This window comes from Bufo bufo, chromosome 10 (genome assembly GCF_905171765.1).
Source record: "Bufo bufo chromosome 10, aBufBuf1.1, whole genome shotgun sequence".
Lineage (NCBI taxonomy): Eukaryota > Metazoa > Chordata > Amphibia > Anura > Bufonidae > Bufo > Bufo bufo.
In genome coordinates, this window is record NC_053398.1 from 10273233 (window position 1) to 10296169 (window position 22937).

At 47.5% G+C, this 22937-nt stretch overlaps 1 protein-coding gene across 1 annotated transcript in view; it reads left to right on the plus strand.

Annotated features, from left to right (window-relative positions):
- The window catches only part of LOC120980947 (receptor-type tyrosine-protein phosphatase beta-like), a 237948-nt gene that overhangs the window by 78323 nt on the left and 136688 nt on the right, over positions 1 to 22937 (plus strand). The window contains exons 8-10 of the mRNA XM_040410341.1: positions 11125 to 11379; positions 11510 to 11779; positions 12684 to 12959. Of these exons, the coding sequence (XP_040266275.1) occupies positions 11125 to 11379; positions 11510 to 11779; positions 12684 to 12959 (801 nt within the window). The remainder of the gene's footprint in view (positions 1 to 11124; positions 11380 to 11509; positions 11780 to 12683; positions 12960 to 22937) is intronic.

Consider the following 22937-nt stretch of genomic DNA (forward strand, 5'->3'; position numbering starts at 1 on the left):
AGCTTTTCAGATAACGTAGTTGCTCCGCTAGGTAATAAAGGTAGAGATCAGGTAAAGACATACCACCCTGAGATCTGGGAGATGGAGAGCTTAGGTCTAGTAGAGCCCCATATAAAGGGTGATATCAAGGAGTTTAATTGTTGAAAAAAACTCTTGGGGATAGTGTAAGGAGAGTGTTCCAGTATGCATAAGCATTTAGGGAGAACCATCATTTTAATCAGGTTTATGCGCCCTGCAACTGATAGGGGAAGTGATCCCCACACTCGAAACTTATCTTTACAGTAATTTAGAAGCGGGTGTATATTCACGGAATGAAAGGTATCAGAATCTTTGGAAATGACAATACCTAGGTATTTGAATTGATGAACTGTGGGCAGTTCATGGATATTTCCTTGGCAGTCTATATTATATAGTGGAAAGAATGAGGATTTCTACCAATTGATGCACAAACCTGAATATTGCCCAAAATCATTGATAAGCGTCATGGCTCTTCCACATTGGACATAAATAATATCATATCATCGGCATACAACCAAACTCTGTCCTCTCTATCTCCTATGCCTATGCCCTGATATATGCTGTCTTGCAAGAGGCTCGATGGCTAGGGAAAACAACAAGGGGGATAATGGGCATTCCTGTCAAGTTCCTCTCCCCAGAGTGAAATAAGGGGAGGAGACGCCATTAACGGACACATTGGATCTGGGATTCCTATATAGGATGGAAACCCATTTGATAAAGGCCGGGCCAAAACCAAATCGCTGGAGTGTACACAATAAGTATGGCCATTCAACTGAGTCAAATGCCTTAGCTGTGTTGAGGGACGCCATAGCCCACCGCTGTTCTTGTCTAACTCCTATCTGAGTAAGTACTTGTACTCATCTGATATTTTCAGTTGGGGATTTACCCGGCATAAACCCAGATTGATCTGTATGGATAAGGCCTCATGCACACGACCGCTGTGTGCGTCCGTTCCGTCATTTTTCACAGTTTAGCGGAGGTCCCATTAATTTCTATGGAGCTGTGAAAAAAAACTGATAGTCCTCCGTTTCTTTTCCGCGTCCGTGATCCGTGATTCCAGTCCGTCAAAAAAATATAACCTGTCCTATTCTTGTCAGTGGAAACGGAGGACGTACCCATTCAAGTCAATGGGTCCGTCAAAAAAAACTGATGCACAACTGGTATGTCATCCGTGTCTGCGTCCGTGTCCGTTTTTTTCTACAAGACCTTGGTGCAATAAAATTACACTTTTCATTAACCTTCCTTTTTTTTCCCCTGTCAGACAAAAAAAAAGGAAGACACAAGGAATCACAACTGAAGCAAAATCGGACACAGACCACTGAAGCCAAATCACTGATGTGTGCATGAGGCCTAATACTGAGGATGCATTTATTCAACCTCAGTGCTAAAATCTTAGCAAAAATTTTATAGTCAAGGTTTAGCAAAAAAATCGGCCAATACGAGCCACATTCCAATGGATTTTTATCAGGTTTAAGAATAACCACTATTGTGGCGTCATATAGGGATGGTGGTAACGTGCCTGTTGAGAAGGCCGCTGTATACATTTTCTCTAGAGGATCTAAGAGGAGATCTAAATATTTAGCATATACTTCTAATGGAATACCGTCCGGGCCTGGAGATTTCCCATTAGCCAGAGAGGACACCGCCGAGGCGATCTCCTCCTTAGTTATGGGGGAGTCCATTATAGCCGAGTCAGTAAGGCAAAGTTGAGGGAATTGTAATTTGGAAAGGTAGGAAATCTGTTTCCTCAGGGGTAGCTTGAACTTGGGATTGGTAAAAATCATGATAGAATTCCTGAAAGCGGTGGACTATCACCGTCCCTCAAGCAGTGGGGCAGACTGACTGAATGCGCAAAACTGCTGGAAAGTGGAGACCTCTGATTTTGATGCACCAAGTGTGCCAGTAATTTACTGGACTGGTTACCTAATTCAAAGTACGTTTGTTTAGTAAAGAACAATTTGCGTTGTGCTTTCTCCTTCAATAGAGTAAGGTATTGGCGACCCTTAAATAACCATTCCTGTCTATTGGGATCAGTGGGGTCAGCTACATAAGCCGCCTCTAGTCTGGTACATTCCTCTGCCAATTCCCTCTCCAGGCGTCTCATTCTCCCATGCTGTAGCGCTGGCCAATCACAGCGCTCAGCTCATAGCCTGAGAGGCTTTTTTCTCTCTCAGGCTATGAGCTGAGCGCTGTGATTGGCCAGCGCTACAGCCTGGGAGAATGAGACGCCGGCAGGTTCCCCTGGGTGGAGCCTAACTATGAAGATACCGGAGCCTATACCGGGCGAACGGAGCGGCGCCCAGGGATAATAGTAAGTGCAGGGGGATCCCTGGGCGCCGCTCTACACGTCTGTATAGTTAGTTTAGATGTTTTATTCTAGTGAAAGGTCCTCTTTAAGCTCGTTTAACATATGCTATGGGTGACTTCAGGCAACCCCTAAGGTAAGCTTTCAGGGTTTCCCATAGTACTGATGGATTTTCAAAGGACTCATGATTAGTTATAAATATGGATAGCTGATCAGGTATCTGGTCATTCGGTGTTAGAAGTGTCAGACAAAATGGATGTATTCTCATGGAGACAGGTGGTCGATCCATTGAAGTAGATATATTAAATTGTATGGGTGAGTGATCAGATATTCCTCGTACCCCATAATTTACATCTGAAACTTTGCCGTATAGCAGAGGGTTGCCCAAAGCATAGTCTATGCACGAGAGAGATTGATGACTAGAGGAAGGACAAGAGTAGGTAGCAATATTAGGGTTCCTGAGTCTCCATATGTCTACCCATCCCACCTCCTGTATTAGGTTAGCTAGCGGGGTGGGGGTATGGGAGATGGGTTCTGCATTGTTTGTTGGGTTAAGTTTATCTATTGAAGGGTCTAAAAGATTATTTTAATCCCCAATGCATATAATCAAGGCTTGTGGAAAGGCAGCAGCGAACACCACAGCTTGAGTCACCACAGCCATGTTTGCAGGAGGGGGAGCATAAAATTGGATTTTTTGTACTCACCGTAAAATCCTTTTCTCGTAGTAGGCATTGGGGGACACAGCACCATGGGTATATGTCCAACTACCACTAGGAGGTCGACACTAGACATAAAAAAAGTGTTGGCTCCTCCCCGTTGGGCTATACCCTCTCCACAGACACTAGGCAGCTCAGTTTGTACCAAAAGCAGTAGGAGAGAGAAGAAAGGCAAGGAACCAACAACTCCCGTACCGGGAAAGATCAAGAGACCAGCCCGGAGAAGCGGAAGTAAAACAACATAGGGTGGGATCTGTGTCCCCCAATGCCTACTACGAGAAAAGGATTTTACGGTGAGTACAAAAAATCCAATTTTCTCCTGCATGGCATTGGGGGACACAGCACCATGGGACGTCCCAAAGCAGTCCCCGAGGGTGGGAAAAGGACAGCCATGCCACCGGTTAGGCATACAGGTGGGGGAGAACCACGTGACCCAACAGGGGGAAAGCACAGAATAGGCAAGAAGCCTCATAATAAGGTAGAAACCCCAATGAAGCAACAGCGAAGACTGCCCGCACTCCAGGACAAATGCCTGGGAGAAGGACCCAAATGCAAGAAGGCGGCAAAAGGGAAACACCGAGCTCCGCCAAAGGCTGGAGAGAGAAAGTAGGACAGCACCACGTAGTGGAGCTACCCAACATTCTAATTGACTCAGGCAAAAGCACAAACACCCTGAGGTCAACCCCTGACAGGCCTGGGGAACAAGGGAACATGGACTCATTGAAGGCCAAACGAGTGAGGGAAGCCATAGCAAGGCTCACATGAGAAGGGAGCAGGCCTCCCCTCAGCGCAAAACAGGTGATGAAGATAAGCGCCCTATTGAAAGGAAAAAAAAACAAAGACGATAACGGAAACCGACAACCCTTGTAAAGGGAAGGGGTTGTAAGTAAATGCCAGGAAAAGAGAAAAGATGAGGCCGGCATCACAAAATCAGGAGACGAGGAACGAGCCCCTGAAAACAAAATATCGCTGAGAAGCGCAAGACCGGAGAAACTCTGGCCAAAAGAAGTATCAGGGAAAAAAGGGGACCAGATGCAGGCCCCGGAAATCTCAGCAGGGACACCCTGGAGTGAGAGAAGCCAAAGCAAGGCTCACAATGAAGTGAGCAGGACTCCCCCCACCGCAAGGCAGGTGATGAAGTTAAGCGCCCTATTGAAAGGTTGAAACCCCAAAGGCGCCAAGGGAAACCGCCAACCCTTGGAAAGGGAGGGGGTTGCAAGTAAAGGCCAGGAAAAAAGATAAGATAAGACCTGCATCCCACAACCAGGAGATGAGGAACGAGCCTCTGAAAACAAAATATCGATGAAAAGCGCAAGACCGGAGAAACTCCGGCCAAATGAAGTATCAGGGAGATGCAGGCCCAGGAAATCTCAGCAGGGACACACTGGACTGAGAGGCATGGGAGGAGAAGGAGAGTACTCCCAACAATCTAAGGAGGAAGATTCTACAAACAACGATTATCATACAGAATATGCGTGGTCCATGAACGGGGACAGGGACTCCAGAAAGGAGTACCCGGTATGGGCTCACCAAGGAACCAGGAACTGAACCACCAGAGGACAACGAAAGTTAGAATAACCAAGAAAAAATTAAGAGAACCGCTACATGGGAAGGGATTGGTCATGGACAAATAACCATTCTAAGAATAGTGGCTAGCAATCTATATACATTGTCCCGGAGAGGACAAGTACAGCGGCTTGGGTTGTACCACAAAATCGACAAACACCCATACGCATAAGAAATGGCGAAGTCGTTATAAAGAAACTGGGAGTGACTACACGAAATGTAGAAACCAGCTGCGACCGACACACAGAAGACTCCCAGGGGGAGAAAGTACCAGACAGGCGCAGACAATAGCAAGGTCCAAGGGAACTGCCCTCTGTCATATAGTACAACTAAGCAGAGAATATACGGGAACACCCGGACCCAGAAGGAACTACGGAACCCTGTCCGATGCCAGAGCAATCAGCAGAAAATTCACCTACCAGGCAGGTGTGTGGCGCTCAGTGTTTCCGTCCCTGACCATTAGGAAAGACGTCCAACGAGGAAAAAACGGTGACCCCAGAAGGATTCCGTGTGGCGGAGGACATCCAGTGATGGCCGAAAACCGCGGCCGGAGCTCACCAAGCTCGTACCCCAACAAGGAAAAAAAAAATCCAGTGGAGATGACTGTACTCCACTAGGAGTTGTCCGCCCTGTAACAGAAAACAACGCGGGTACTCCTTATGATATGGGGTAACGCGGAGTGCCGCAGACAGAAGTACTTTATAGGGATGGCAAGAGCAACCCTAGCACGAAAGCCAACAACCACCTGGCCATGGTGTAGGGAGCGTGGTTGTATGTGGACCACCCACCAGATCAGAACAGATCAGCCATATACTGGGTACACCAGAAGTAGCAGTAGACCGACAAGGTGGAGGTGGGGGTTGGGCTGGCCCACCCCTGCCAGATATGGTTACCGTGTACATGCTGAACCAGGATGGCCTGTTGTAGACAGTGCCTTGAGAAAACACAAGAAGACCATAGAGCACGACAGTAGATGTCTGGAGTATAGAATAGAGTCCAGGGAAAGAAAGCACCCCGTAATACAGAAACTGTATGGGCCACAGATTGCACCCTAGGGCCCAGCACGTGGGCTAAAAATACACGCCTAAAACCGAGCTAAAGTGGCAGCATGTTGCACACTAAGGAGAGTGGAAACAAAGCCACAGCATCCGGAAATGCAACCGCATTTGGAGGGTACAGGTCTACAACCTGGTAAAGTAGCAATACGGCTGTGTAGTGCAGAGATACAACCAGACAGGTGCAATGGGTACAGCATCTGGAGATGGTAGAGGTACTAGATTTAAAATTAGAGAAATGTGGCCGCATGGTGCCCCCTAGGACCAGAGAAGTCCAGCGGCTACCGCGTTAGCAATGCTACCTATATTCCGCTCGGGAGGGGGAAAATAGGGCCACACGGTACCACAAAGAACGACAGGTGCACACCACAATTAAGTAAGTGCAATGGCAACTGAAGGAGGCCCTCTATTTCACCAGAGGGAAACAGGGCCGCAAAGTACTCCATAGAGCCAGACAGGTGTAACGGTTGCAGAAATCTACCTAAGAAGAGAGTAAGATGGCTGTTTGGTGCACACTATGATGAGGTAGGTGCAATGGCCACGGCAATTGGAGGAGGCCTCAATATCTCGTCCGGTAAGGGAGAGAAAATGCCACATGGTAAACCATAAAGCCAGACAGGAGTAACGGCTACAGCATCCGGAGATGGTGCAGGTACTCTACCTATGAAGGGATCAAGGTGGCAACTTGGTGCCCACTAGACCCAGAGAGGGGCAATTCTGTGGCAATTGAAAGTGGCCTCTATATCTCGCCCGTAGGGAGCAATGTTGCCGCATGGAACACAATAGAGCCCGCCAGGGGTATTGGCTACAGCATCAGGAGATGGTGTAGGAACTCTACCTATGAAGGGAGCAAGGTGGCTGGAAACAGACAGGGGCAATTGCTACGGCAATTGAAGGCGGCCTGTATATCTCACCCGGCAGGGGGAAATAGTGCCACGTGGAACACCATAGAGCCAACCAGGGGTAATGGCTACAGCATCTGGAGTAAGTGTAGGAACTAATCACCACGGCAATAAAAACCGGCCTGTATTCTCTGATACAGGCTACTACAAAAGAACCTTTAGAGGCCGAGGAGGGTTACCAACCCTACAAGAGGCGTTTGCCTGAATTATCAGCTTGCCTGGAACATAGCCCCTGGTGAGGGGAACCAGGAAGGTCTGTCGTGTACAGCCTACGAGGGCGCACGTACCAGAGACACCACGTAGGTGTCCCAGTTGCTAAGCACGGAGACGGCTGGCTTACCAGTGCGGTAATTACCTGTGCAGGTAGGAGAGCGCCATCCTAAAGTCCACTAGAGGGACACCGAAACCTGGGTAGGGTAGGTTCCTCCGTGCATGTTTGTCTTGACCTCACAGAGGGCTTCTGTATGGTGGAAGATCGCCTGATGCTCTGTTCCGAGAGAATCGGTGCAGAGGTGTCCCCAGAGGCAACTGACAGAGAAGGCTTCGTCACCAGCCTCAGGCCTGTTCTGGGAGACCCAAGGATGCCGAGGAGGGGTGGAAGCTAGTTAAGACCACCGGAGGTTGGTCCGTGGGCTACTCCTTGCGTGACCCTGTATCGACGTGAGCCTAGGGGGGAGAGGAGACCGCAATTCGTAGTAGGGTTGTTGCGGGTATCGAAATTTCGATACCCAATCGATACTTTTGTCCCGGTATCGATACGATACCGGGATTTCCGTTTTTTCGATACTGGGCTGCGCTTCTGCGCAGTCTAGTATCTCTGAACATGAGCGCGCTGCTATCGGCGCGCTCATGTTCTCTCTCAGCAGCACGGGGAGAAGGAAGCTGTCCTCCCTCCCCCTGTGCTGCTGCCGCTGCCACCGCCACCAATGAGAAGAGAGGGGCGGAGGAGGGGCGGCAATGAGAAGAGAGGGGCGGAGGAGGGGCGGCAATGAGAAGAGAGGGGGTGGAGGAGGGGCGGCAATGAGAAGAGAGGGGCGGAGGAGGGGCGGGCGCACTGCGCCCCCAATGATAGGATTACTATCGGAGCGATGGGAGGAGACATCAGCTTCACTAGTGGGCGTTCCTTTTCCCTGCGCTGCGATTGGACAGCGCTACAGCCAGGGAGAAGGAACGCCCACTAGTGAAGCTGATGTCTCCTCCCATCGCTCCGATAGTAATCAGCAGCATGTGGAGCAGGAGAGGAGACAGTAATGGGGCACTGCGGGCGAACGGAGCGGCGCCCAGGACTAAATGGTGAGTGCTGAGACATCGCTGGGCGCCGCTCTGTGTGGCCTAATAGTGAAAGTCTGGACTCATATACAGTAGTCAGTCTTTAACACATACAGGAGGCGGGTGCCGGCAGCAGAATCGCATTGCCGGCACCCTGCCCCTGACAGGGAGCTGCGATCAGCGGCAGTTAACTGCCGCTGATCTGCTAGTACCCGCCTCCTGTATAAAGGGGTAAAATCATTGGTGGTGCAGTGTGCCCCCCCCCTCAATCCCCCCATCCCATTAAAATCATTGGTGGCACAGTGCGCCGGCCCCTCTCAACCCTCCAGTATTAAAATCATTGGTGGCAGTGGCCACAGGGACCTCTCCACTCCCCCTCATTGGTGGTGCAGTGGCAGCTTCTGATCGGAGCCCCAGCTGTGTAAGCCTGGGGCTCCGATCGGTTACCATGGCAGCCAGGACGCTACAGAAGCCCTGGTTGCCATGGTAACATCCCTGATGCTGTGTGCACAAAGCACAGAGCAGCAGGGACAGTGTGGAGTCCTATTCACCCTGATAGAGATCTATCAGGGTGAATAGGAAAAGGGATGAAAGATCCCAGGTTCTAGCCCCTAAGGGGGGAAATAGTTATTAAATAAAAAGTGAAAAAAAAAAAAACACTAAAATATGAAGTATAAATCACCCCCCTTTTCCCAATTTCACATATAAAATATATAAATAAACATATTACATCGCCACGTCAGAAAAGTCCAAACTATTAAAATATAAAAAAAAAATCTAGGTGGTGAATGCCGGAACAGAAAAAATAAAATAAAAACTGCGCGATTCGCCATTTTTAAAAATGAGGAATGCACGTGGCTTTTTTTGTTTATTTTTTTCGCGTGGTATCGAATGGTATCGAGTATCGCAATACTTTTTCATGGTATCGAAACCGAATCAAAAATTTGGTATCGCAACAACTCTAATTCGTAGGTAGCGCTCCAGCGACTCCGCCGGGGATTGGGCGAGTCAGGCCAGGTTCCCATTCAGGGGGGACCTACACAAAAGGGTGGAAAAGGGGGGGGGGACATACGTGGCGATCCGATGATGAGGCTGGGAGAGGAGGCCCTCATAGAGCAGCAGGGCTGACCTAACTGTCCCCGGAGCCACTGTTCCAAAGAGGTGCAGCAGCAGCAATAGATCAGGTGGCAGGGCTGCAGGAGAATGCAGCAATTGAGAGGAAGGAGAGGGGGGGGGGGAGCCTGCAGAGCAAATTAGCCAGAGGCTGCCTACCCGACCCCAGGAGCTGTGTCAGCGCGCCCCATGCAGGAGAAGATGGACCCGGTGAAGAGAAAGAAGCCGGCAGCCGGAGGAAGAACCGCCCCTCTGACAGAGCAGGGCAGCTGGAGCTGGATTGGGTAAGGAGCAGAGGCCCCTCCCACAGAGGGAGGGAGAATGAGAGAGCCCGGGAAGCCAGGAGTGGGCGGAGAGAAGGCTCCGCCCCAAGTGACGCTGGATTGGGCAAGGAGCAGAGGCCCCTCCCAGGCTCCTCCCACGGAGGGAGGGAGAATGAGAGAGCCCGGGAAACCAGGAGTGGGCGGAGAGAAGGCTCCGCCCCACGTGACCTGCGGCCTAGTCGGCCGAAAAGCCGGGGCCTAGATTAGGGAAGTGCAGCCGGAAACGGACGCTTGCGATCGCGGAGGCGTCCTGAAGCCGGGAGGAACACAGGGCCGAGGGGAATTGAGGAAGCCCTCTCAGGAAAAACACCCGAAAATGACCCCCATTAATGCTGCGGCTTCTGTGGAAGTGCCGGACCCAGAAGAGACATGGGCCTCTCTGCAGGTATCTTGGCCCCCAAATAACCCCCTTCATGGGGATAGGGGAGATAAAGTGGGTGGACCACCCAGCAAAGTGCCCCAGACCCTAAGAGGCCATGGGAGGGAGTTGGAGGAAGGGGAAGGAGGGAGAAGGGGACTACAGGGCCCCCACAATGGATCCGGATCTCTACTTACCTTCCGATGTCTTCAGGCGCAGCAATGACCACCCCCTCGGCGGACTCAACACGGGAGCCGTGGGTCTACCGGAATTCCACTGCGGAAGCAGTTACAAGTGGGGACTGGGTGGCTGCCAGGTACCCGAGTACGCGCCCGCAGGGGGGCAACTAAAGTGGAACACGATGGAGCCACCCCTGCCGCAGGCCGAAACCTGCATGTTTAGCTCTCTGAGTCGTCTCTTGACCACTGTGAAGGTTGCTCTCCGTTTCTGTAGCTCAGCCGATAAATCCGGAAACATCATAATGGAAGTGTTCTCAAATCTGATTTCTTGTTTTTGTCTGGCTAGTTGTAGGATGTGGTCTTGATCAGTGGAGTTAAGTAAGCATGCAAGCATAGGGCGAGGAGGAGCACCTGGAGGAGGAGGCTTAGCTGGGACACGATGTGCCCTCTCAATGGCGAATGCAGTGCAGAACTTTGCTTCTGGAAACGTGGCCTTAAGCCACTGAATCATGAATTCACAGGGGTTAGAGCCTACAGCCCGTTTGGGCAGGCCGATAATTCTCAAGTTATTTCTCCTTAAGCAATTTTCAGAATCGTCACATTTTTGCTGCCAAAAGTCGACTTTTTTCTCAAGAGCGGCAAGTTGCGCAGGGATAGGTGCGGTATGGTCTTCTAGCTCAGAGAAGCGGGTCTCAGCTTCTCTGACCCTGTCACGCAAGTTTTGCAAATCGTACCTTAATAGCCCTAGGTCCACTTTGACCTCCTCCACCTTACCCGATAATGACGATCTGCAGGCTGAGATAGCATGTAGTAGTTGGTCGGTAACCTGTTTCAAAGTAGGTTCAGCATCTGCAGCTTCTGGGGAGGAAGGTCTGAATGGTGAGTCAGAGCCATCTTGGGCTTCTGTGCGTGCAAAGAATTTTAGCTTCTCTGCTGCTGTGAGGGACTTGTTCCTTGCCATACTGCGACCCCAGGGTCTGTCCGACCTCCTGCCTCTGTATTAAGGAATTGTGACGTCTGTTAAAGTTCTGGATGATAAGAGTTGAGATAGCGTGGAGTGGAGCTCACTCAAGCACATCTGTACATTCCCACGGCTGGCCACGCCCCCTTCTGTTCCGTTATTTAATTAATAAAATTACATAAAATGAGATGACATAATGCAGAGGTAAAACTGTTTGTTTATACTATGTTTATCCTTAATATCCTACTTGTATCCATTCCAAATTTCTTTTGTTATATAATGTTCACATTTGCCATAGGACTCTTACTTTTATTTTAGGTGTTCACTAATATGTCTGTGGTTTATGATGCTATTCCCAGTTCCTGGACAAGTTTCCAATCTCTCACTGAGCAATTCCAAGTCAGTTGATTTTCTTGGAGCCACATGGACAAACCCAGCAGGAAAAGTGGATAATTATACCATCAGTCTAACAGGAGCCGTGAATAAGACTGTATCCACTAATATTACACAAGTAAATTTCACAGGATTACTGCCCGGAAGAGAATATACAGTCACCGTACAGACAGTCAGTGGGAGCTGCAGCCAGATGTCTGCTCCAGTGACAGAGGCCACATGTGAGTATCATCAGGATCTGCTCAATGGTGACTCTTTTCATCATCCTTCACCTCTGTTACAGTCACTTTTCCCGTATACGTCATGTGCTGTATATGTTCTCACCTGTCTGTATTGTTGTTGTTTGTGCAGATCCAACTGAACCTGGAAAGTTATCCTTTATCAGCATCGGAACTAAGAATCTGACATTATCTTGGACAGAGCCAGTAAATATGATCGGTGTGACTAAGTCATATAATATAAGCTATGGGATGTTCCCATCAACTAACATAATTGTGACGAGCAACGCAACAAATGTCACCCTTCAGAAGCTGACCTCAGGGACTAATTACAGCATCACCGTGGTCACAGTCGGAGTCCGGGGGTATCCGAGTTCACCTGTCAGCACATCTGTCTATACAAGTAGGTTCTCTCATGACTGTTTGCAACTTTTCATAAAATGTGACATGATGTGAGGAATACTACAGAGAAAATGGAGATGGAGCAGAGTAATGGAAAGGAAAGGGTTTTGAAAGAGTTTTCATAAAAAGTAGAGTCTGTTAATAAGACAAGCTAGGAGCATATGTTGAACGTTATTGCTTAAAGTTATTTGCCAGGATTTACATTGATGACCTATCCTCAGGATTTTGCACATAACTCACCTGAATGGAACTAAACAAATTCCGTTGACTATAATGGGGTCAGTTCAGTTTCCGTTCAGGAGTCTGCTTTTTCAGAAGAGAAATAAGTCCCCCATGCAAGGCTTTTCCCCTTTTTCATGGAATCTGGGATGGAGGTCCTGACATAGATGTGAACAAGGCCTTGTAGACCCGAAATCTGTCTTTTAAAAAGGAAATGCAATGATATAACACAGGCCCTTTAAAATATTGAAGCAATATGGCTGACATGCAGATGTGATATTGATATCATACAGATAATATAGGGCTGCATCTATATTTTGAACACCCACCAAAAACTTCACTGAGCGTTTTCTATCCCCAAAATAGATTAAAGTAGTGCATGCTGCTTCTTTAAAACACAGATGTATTTTATATGCCCTTATCAATAGACACATAAAAACCATTGAATTTGTTTAGCACACCTATGAACCTGTATGTTCAACTTGCCTGTGTAAATTAGTCCATAGTCTTCCTAAGTGATGGGGCTGCAGTTTGGTCTCCAGGCTCTAATTACAACTCTGAATTTTCTGGATCTTACGGCAGCGCAGAGGGAAAAACTAAGACTAGCCGGTCTTAGTAAATGTGCCCCTGCAAGTTTTGCTCTCATTCTGTATCAACACTGAATGTTTGTACTTTCTTTATTTCAGAACCAATGTCGGTAAATTCTCTGGAGATCAGTAATGTGACCTCGTCTTCTGCGTCTCTGACATGGAGTAAACCTGATGAGTATCAGACGTCTTACAGCTACAGAGTCCAGACCAATCTCACCTCATCATCAGTAATGATAAACGATACAACAGTGAGAAGTGAATCAGCGACAATAATGAATCTGACGGCAGGAGAAACATATACATTTATGGTGTATACGAGAGCTGCCGATGACATCACTGAATCAGACCCGGTGTCACTATCTACCTGTACAGGTAATACCAATGTGTTCAGAGTATGCCAATTGATGTAAATATAATGAAAATTGTTTTCCACAAAAAATTTTTTATTGAAAATTGGAAGCGACACTTACATCCTGTCAAGTGCCCATGCCCCTTATCTGCCTCTAAAATTAATCCAGCTGAACTATGGAGGTCAAAGGGGTTCTCAAGGAAGTACAAAAATGAAAATACTTTAATATTACTTCATTATTAATATATTCCCAAAAACCTTTCATTAGTTATAATAGCTTGTTTTGTCTGGGGAGCAATCATTAGCAGAAATAAAATGGCTGCCGTCCTATTAGTAGACACAAAACGTGTCCTAATCACACAGCAGGACAAGTTACTTCACAACACTAAGCTACAGAGCTGCCTCATCCTCCTCTCTGCTTAGCCTGTCAGGATTATGATCCTGAATACAGATGATGAGATCTTCATCTGAATCTGTGTAGGAATGGAGTTCATGAGGAGACATGATGCACAGAGAGGACGGACAGGACAGGCTGTGGTAATAGAGACTGTATACAAGAGCTGTTTCTCATTAGCCACATCTCCACCCATCTGTCCTCTCTGTATTTCATGTCTCATAATCCCTGATAAGCAGAGCAGAGATGAGGATGACGCAGCTCTTTAGCTCAGTGTTGTGATGTAACTCATCCTGTTATGTGATTAGGACAGGTTTTGTGTGTACTAATAGGGCGGCAGCCATTTTATTTCTTCTAATTATTGCTACCTAGAGGAAACGTGCCATTATAACTAATGAAATGTATTTGGGAATATAGTTATCATAATGTAATATTTAAGTATTTTCAGTGATTTTATTTTATTAATTCCCAGAGAACCCCTTTAAGCAGTATATCTCTGTACTGGCTGACATGACACAACGGGCTACACTGTGACATGTATTGTGTGACAGCAAGTTTCAGAATAGTGATTTGGCTGTAAATAGGCAACCAAAATGCAGAACAGTCACAGACAGGTGGCAGTGGCACACAACATGTACTGTGGTCTGTGATGGCAAAGTCACATGCAACCTGCAACCAAAAATCCAGCTGTGTTGGATTTTGTGCAACTTGCACGTCACAGTGTATTGCATGGTGACCTCATTATTATAAGAAGTGATTCGCCATGCAACAACGTGATCTTCATGTTGCGTGACTCATGTCACTGTGTAGCCCTAGCCAAAAAGTGACACTAGCACTGAACACACAACTAGGTCCTCAATTTTAAATACTTGGATAACCCCTGACTTAAGGATGTAAGATAATTTCAGACCCCTACCAAACCCACATCAACCCACCTCCCCAAAATAACACTCTGAGTCCAATTTCTTGGTGGAAAAAGGCCATAGCAGCCAGTTTATTCATCCAAAACATTATCCAACATGTTTAACCACTTAAGGACCACAGGTTTATACCCCCCTAAAGACCAGGCCCTTTTTTACAAATCGGCACTACACTACTTTCACCGTTTATTGCTCGGTCATGCAACTTACCACCCAAATGAATTTTACCTCCTTTTCTTCTCACTAATAGAGCTTTCATTTGGTGGTATTTCATTGCTGCTGACATTTTTACTTTTTTTGTTATTAATCGAAATTTAACGATTTTTTTGCAAAAAAATGACATTTTTCACTTTCAGTTGTAAAATTTTGCAAAAAAAAACGAGATCCATATAGAAATTTTGCTCTAAATTTATAGTTCTACATGTCTTTGATAAAAAAAAAATGTTTGGGTAAAAAAAAAATGGTTTGGGTAAAAGTTATAGCGTTTACAAACTATGGTACAAAAATGTGAATTTCCGCTTTTTGAAGCAGCTCTGACTTTCTGAGCACCTGTCATGTTTCCTGAGGTTCTACAATGCCCAGACAGTACAAACACCCCACAAATGACCCCATTTCGGAAAGTACACACCCTAAGGTATTCGCTGATGGGCATAGTGAGTTCATAGAACTTTTTATTTTTTGTCACAAGTTAGCGGAAAATGATGATTTTTTTTTATTTTATTTTTTTTCCTACAAAGTCTCATATTCCACTAACTTGTGACAAAAAATAAAAACTTCCATGAACTCATTATGCCCATCACGAAATACCTTGGGGTCTCTTCTTTCCAAAATGGGGTCACTTGTGGGGTAGTTATACTGCCCTGGCATTCTAGGGGCCCAAATGTGTGGTAAGGAGTTTGAAATCAAATTCTGTAAAAAATGACCAGTGAAATCCGAAAGGTGCTCTTTGGAATATGGGCCCCTTTGCCCACCTAGGCTGCAAAAAAGTGTCACACATCTGGTATCTACGTACTCAGGAGAAGTTGAGGAATGTGTTTTGGGGTGTCATTTTACATATACCCATGCTGGGTGAGATAAATATCTTGGTCAAATGCCAACTTTGTATAAAAAAATGGGAAAAGTTGTCTTTTGCCAAGATATTTCTCTCACCCAGCATGGGTATATGTAAAATGACACCCCAAAACACATTCCCCACCTTCTCCTGAGTACGGAGATACCAGATGTGTGACACTTTTTTGCAGCCTAGGTGGGCAAAGGGGCCCATATTCCAAAGAGCACCTTTCGGATTTCACTCGTCATTTTTTACAGAATTTGATTTCAAACTCCTTACCACACATTTGGGCCCCTAGAATGCCAGGGCAGTATAACTACCCCACAAGTGACCCCATTTTGGAAAGAAGACACCCCAAGGTATTCCGTGAGGGGCATGGCAAGTTCCTAGAATTTTTTATTTTTTGTCACAAGTTAGTGGAAAATGATGATTTTTTTTTTTTTTTTTTTTTTCATACAAAGTCTCATATTCCACTAACTTGTGACAAAAAATAAAAACTTCCATGAACTCACTATGCCCATCAGCGAATACCTTGGGGTCTCTTCTTTCCAAAATGGGGTCACTTGTGGGGTAGTTATACTGCCCTGGCATTCTAGGGGCCCGAATGTGTGGTAAGGAGTTTGAAATCAAATTCTGTAAAAAATGACCTGTGAAATCCGAAAGGTGCTCTTTGGAATATGGGCCCCTTTGCCCACCTAGGCTGCAAAAAAGTGTCACACATCTGGTATCTCTGTATTCAGGAGAAGTTGAGGAATGTGTTTTGGGGTGTCTTTTTACATATACCCATGCTGGGTGAGATAAATATCTTGGTCAAATGCCAACTTTGTATAAAAAAATGGGAAAAGTTGTCTTTTGCCAAGATATTTCTCTCACCCAGCAGGGGTATATGTAAAATGACACCCCAAAACACATTCCCCACCTTCTCCTGAGTACGGGGATACCAGATGTGTGACACTTTTTTGCAGCCTAGGTGGGCAAAGGGGCCCATATTCCAAAGAGCACCTTTCGGATTTCACAGGTCATTTTTTACAGAATTTGATTTCAAACTCCTTACCACACATTTGGGCCCCTAGAATGCCAGGGCAGTATAACTACCCCACAAGTGACCCCATTTTGGAAAGAAGAGACCCCAAGGTATTCGCTGATGGGCATAGTGAGTTCATGGAAGTTTTTATTTTTTGTCACAAGTTAGTGGAATATGAGACTTTGTATGAAAAAAAAAAAAAAAAAAAAATCTGCATTTTCCACTAACTTGTGACAAAAAATAAAAAATTCTAGGAACTTGCCATGCCCCTCACGGAATACCTTGGGGTGTCTTCTTTCCAAAATGGGGTCACTTGTGGGGTAGTTATACTGCCCTGGCATTTTCCAGGGGCCCTAATGTGTGGTAAGTAGGTAAATGACCTGTGAAATCCTAAAGGTGCTCTTTGGAATATGGGCCCCTTTGCCCACCTAGGCTGCAAAAAAGTGTCACACATGTGGTATCGCCGTATTCAGGAGAAGTTGGGGAATGTGTTTTGGGGTGTCATTTTACATATACCCTTGCTGGGTGAGAGAAATATCTTGGCAAAAGACAACTTTTCCCATTTTTTTATACAAAGTTGGCATTTGACCAAGATATTTCTCTCACCCAGCATGGGTATATGTAAAATGACACCCCAAAACACATTCCCCAACTTCTCCTGAGTACGGCGATACCAGATGTGTGACACTTTATTGCAGCCTAGATGCGCAAAGGTGCCCAAATTCCTTTTAGGAGGGCATTTTTAGACATTTGGATACCAGACTTCTTCTCACGCTTTGGGGCCCCTAGAATGCCAGGGCAGTATAAATACCCCACATGTGACCCCATTTTGGAAAGAAGACACCCCAAGGTATTCAATGAGGGGCATGGCGAGTTCATAGAAATTTTTTTTTTTTGGCACAAGTTAGCGGAAATTGATATTTTTAAATTTTTTCTCACAAAGTCTCCCTTTCCGCTAACTTGGGACAAAAATTTCAATCTTTCATGGACTCAATATGCCCCTCACGGAATACCTGGGGGTGTCTTCTTTCCGAAATGGGGTCACATGTGGGGTATTTATACTGCCCTGGCATTCTAGGGGCCCTAAAGCGTGAGAAGAAGTCTGGAATATAAATGTCTAAAAATTTTTACGCATTTGGTTTCCGTGAGGGGTATGGTGAGTTCATGTGAGATTTCATTTTTTGACACAAGTTAGTGGAATATGAGACTTTGTAAGAAAAAAAAAATAATAATTCCGCTAACTTGGGCCAAAAAAATGTCTGAATGGAGCCTTACAGAGGGGTGATCAATGACAGGGGGGTGATCAATGACAGGGGGGGTGATCAATGACAGGGGGGGTGATCAATGACAGGGGGGGTAATCAATGACAGGGGGGGGATCAATGACAGGGGGGGTGATCAATGACAGGGGGGGTGATCAATGACAGGGGGGGTGATCAATGACAGGGGGGGTGATCAATGACAGGGGGGGTGATCAATGACAGGGGTGGTGATCAATGACAGGGGGGGTGATCAATGACAGGGGTGGTGATCAATGACAGGGGGGGTGATCAATGACAGGGGGGGTGATCAATGACAGGGGGGGTGATCAATGACAGGGGGGTGATCAATGACAGGGGGGTGATCAATGACAGGGGGGGTGATCAATGACAGGGGGGTGATCAATGACAGGGGGGTGATCAGGGAGTCTATATGGGGTGATAACCACAGTCATTGATCACGCCCGTGTAAGGCTTCATTCAGACGTCCGTATGCGTTTTGCGGATCCGATCCATCTATCAGTGCATCCGTAAAAATCATGCGGACATCTGAATGGAGCTTTACAGGGGGGTAATCAATGACAGGGGGGTGATCAGGGAGTCTATATGGGGTGATCACCACAGTCATTGATCACGCCCCTGTAAGGCTTCATTCAGACGTCCGGATGCGTTTTGCGGATCCGATCCATCTATCAGTGGATCCGTAAAAATCATGCGGACATCTGAATGGAGCTTTACAGGGGGGTAATCAATGACAGGGGGGTAATCAATGACAGGGGGGTGATCAGGGAGTCTATATGGGGTGATCACCACAGTCATTGATCACGCCCCTGTAAGGCTTCATTCAGACGTCCGGATGCGTTTTGCGGATCCGATCCATCTATCAGTGGATCCGTAAAAATCATGCGGACATCTGAATGGAGCTTTACAGGGGGGTAATCAATGACAGGGGGGTAATCAATGACAGGGGGGTGATCAGGGAGTCTATATGGGGTGATCACCACAGTCATTGATCATGCCCCTGTAAGGCTTCATTCAGACGTCCGGATGCGTTTTGCGGATCCGATCCATCTATCAGTGGATCAGTAAAAATCATGCGGACATCTGAATGGAGCTTTACAGGGGGGTGATCAATGACAGGGGTGTAATCAATGACAGGGGGGTGATCAGGGAGTCTATATGGGGTGATAACCACAGTCATTGATCACGCCCCTGTAAGGCTTCATTCAGACGTCCGGATGCGTTTTGCGGATCCGATCCATCTATCAGTGCATCCGTAAAAATCATGCGGACATCTGAATGGAGCTTTACAGGGGGGTAATCAATGACAGGGGGGTGATCACCACAGTCATTGATCATGCCCCTGTAAGGCTTCATTCAGACGTCTGTATGCGTTTTGCGGATCCGATCCATCTATCAGTGCATCCGTAAAAATCATGCGGACATCTGAATGGAGCTTTACAGGGGGGTGATCAATGACAGGGGTGTAATCAATGACAGGGGGGTGATCAGGGAGTCTATATGGGGTGATCACCACAATCATTGATCATGCCCCTGTAAGGCTTCATTCAGACGTCCGGATGCGTTTTGCGGATCCGATCCATCTATCAGTGCATCCGTAAAAATCATGCGGACATCTGAATGGAGCTTTACAGGGGGGTGATCAGGGAGTCTATATGGGGTGATCACCACAGTCATTGATCATGCCCCTGTAAGGCTTCATTCAGACGTCCGGATGCGTTTTGCGGATCCGATCCATCTATCAGTGGATCCGTAAAAATCATGCGGACGTCTGAATGGAGCTTTACAGGGGGGTAATCAATGACAGGGGGGTAATCAATGACAGGGGGGTGATCAGGGAGTCTATATGGGGTGATCACCACAGTCATTGATCACGCCCCTGTAAGGCTTCATTCAGACGTCCGGATGCGTTTTGCGGATCCGATCCATCTATCAGTGGATCCGTAAAAATCATGCGGACGTCTGAATGGAGCTTTACAGGGGGGTGATCAATGACAGGGGGGTAATCAATGACAGGGGGTGATCAGGGAGTCTATATGGGGTGATCAGGGGTGATCAGGGGCTAATAAGGGGTTAATAAGTGACGGGGGGGGGGGTGTAGTGTAGTGTAGTGGTGCTTGGTGCTACTTTACTGAGCTACCTGTGTCCTCTGGTGGTCGATCCAAACAAAGGGGACCACCAGAGGACCAGGTAGCAGGTATATTAGACGCTGTTATCAAAACAGCGTCTAATATACCTGTTAGGGGTTAAAAAAAACACATCTCCAGCCTGCCAGCGAACGATCGCCGCTGGCAGGCTGGAGATCAACTCTCTTACCTTCCGTTCCTGTGAGCGCGCGCGCCTGTGTGCGCGCGTTCACAGGAAATCTCGGCTCACGCGAGATGACGCCTATTGGCGTTAGCGTAGCCTGGGGGAGCCGCCGCAATGACGCCTTTCGGCGTTACAGTTGCGGGAAGTGGTTAATAAAGACAATAATATAAACATATAATAAAGTGCAATAACATTCACATTGAGGAAGGATCCTAGAAGGCAACCCAAGCAAGCTGCGTCCTTCACTCCCCACATCTTTTCCTTACCCTTGGCCGGACTCACCGACCCAAGGGCTCCAAATCCTCCAAAATATATATCCATCTACCCCTGTAGGCCTTTTTAGCCCAAACAAAGCCAAACCGTCCTGATGAACCAACAACAAAGCCGCCACGCCCGGCCGAAGCGTCAAAAAGTCCTCCAAACACCGAATTGGGCACAACACCGACCCAAACAAAGGCCGCAACAAAATGCATGCCCCTCTACCCACTTGGTCAGTTTTTGACCTACGCAATACACATCGCAAACCGTCTTCGCAAAAACGTATATCATCTAGCAACAAACCACCGCCCCGCGCCCGACTGCTGGCCACCAGCTCGGAAACCCGAAAGGCACCAAAGAAAGCCAAAGAAAACGCAGCTCGAAACAAACACACCTCGTACCATGACTTGCACACTATTCCCACCTGATCCCACAACTTCTGCAATACCTGAAAAGAAACTGGACAAGTGTCCTTCCTTACTGCACTGCGACGATACCCCTTCAAAGCCTGGCGCACCAAAAAACTTTTTGACACATCAGCCAAACCACGCGGCCGCAACCAGAAAGCCACTGCCACTACCCTTTTAGATGCCACAGAAAAAGACTCACCCGAACTAAACAACATTCCCACAAAATAAACCAGTAACAAGTGAAAATACTCAACTACCTCACAACCCCCCACCTGATCCACTAAACGTTCCCACTGAGACCACACAGAAGAGTAAGCCGACCACATGCTGCTACTCACGGACCGCTGAATCAGATCTGAGGAGACCCCAAGGCCACGCTCCAGTGCCACTGAAGACAAGGCAGACCCTTCGCATCCGCTCCCGGGACCAATCTGCGAAAATGATCCCAATGGAAACGAGAAAGGGCATCAGCACTGGAATTATCAACACCAGGTACATGCACCGCCACAAAACAAGCATTCAACCTCAAACCGTTAAGGACCAAGTGCCGAAGCAGCCGCAACACTGGGGGTGAGTTAGCCGACTGACTATTAACCTCTTGCACCACCCCCAAATTATCGCAACAAAAACGCACCCGTTTATTCCTAACAAATCCCCCCATAACTCAGTTGCCAAAACAATAGGGAACAACTCCAACAGAGCTACGTTTCCAAGTAAGCCGGCAACACTCCACTCATCTGGCCAAGGACCCGCACTCCATTGCCCCTGACAAAAGGCGCCGTAACCACACGAACCCGACTCATAGGTAAACAATTCTAAATCCACACTAGAAGTGGGCGCTTCCATCCACACCGAACGACCGTTAAATTCACTCAGAAAACACTCCCACACTTCCAAATCCGCCCGCACCTTGGCAGACAGCCGCACAAAATGAAAAGGAACCTTCACCCCCGCTGTGGCCATGGCCAAGCGCCTACAAAACACTTGCTCCATAGGCAAAATCCTACAGGCAAAATTCAATTTACCCAATATAGACTGCACACGACGAAGCTGCACTTTCTTCGCCTTACGCAAGAAAACCACCTCGCTGCTCAAATCGACTATTTTATCCAGAGGTAACCTACATTCCATTGCTACACTATCAATCACAATCTCTAAAAACGTAACCGACGTAGAAGGCCCTTCAGTTTTTTCTGGCACCAGCGGCACCCCAAACCTCGCAGCCACCCGTTCCATCGTGCGCAGCAAAACCGAACATACCTGCAACCCTGCCAGCCCCCAAAAACAAAAAATCGTCGAGGTCATGCAACACCGAACTCCATCCCGCCTCTTGCCTCACAACCCATTCCAAAAACGAACTAAACGTTTCAAACAACGAACACAAGAAGTGCATCCCGTTGGTAAACAACAATCAACATAGAACTGCCCATCCCATTTAAAACCAAGCAAGTGAAAACTATCCAGATGAATTGGCAGTAAGCGAAACGCTTCCTCAATATCCGTCTTTGCCAACAACGTCCCTTGCCCAAAACTACGCAGCCACCGAACCGCCTCATCAAACGACGTATATGACACGGAACTTAAATCATCGTCCATACCGTCATTTACAGAGCTCCCAGCCAGATAAGAAAGATTATGAATGAGCCGAAATTTGTTCGGTTCCTTTTTCGGGACCAACCCAATGGCGAAACCCATAAATCCTGCAAAGGACACTCCACAAAGGGGCCTGCTACCCTCCCTGCCGCCACATCTTTCGCGATCTTATCCGATACCACCTCCGGACGTTGCAACGCAGAAGACAAGTTACGAGCAGCAACCCCCACCCCCACCGAAGCACACTGGATCCTAAACCCATCCTTAAAACCCCATAACAACAACTCCGCCGCATCCCTATATGGATAATTCCTTAGAAACGGCTCCATCACGTCCAACCTCACCGGAGTCACCCCTCTTCTGCGCAACCTCAAATCCCCTCCCTTTTCCGCGCTTGAAACACCGCGCCAAGCTGTGGGCACCGCCGCAACCTGAGCATTCATGCTTGAAGCGGCAATCGGAAAGGTACTTGCAGTACCCTTCGTTGAATTGCCAGCAGCATCCCTTTCTATTCCCGCTGGTTGTATCCGACGCCAAGGAACCCCCGGCCGCACCCCGAAAATGCTAATTAAACCCTTTTGGAGCCGCCATCAGCCGCATCCAAAGGCCGATGTCTTTATGGTCCCACCGTATACTAGGCCTAACCGCTTTCCTCTGGCGAAACTGCTCGTCATACCGGAGCCACAAACCCCCCCCCCCACCTCCGTAGATCCGATATGCCTCCCCTATGGCATCCATATAGCAAAGGATCTCCAAGGTGAT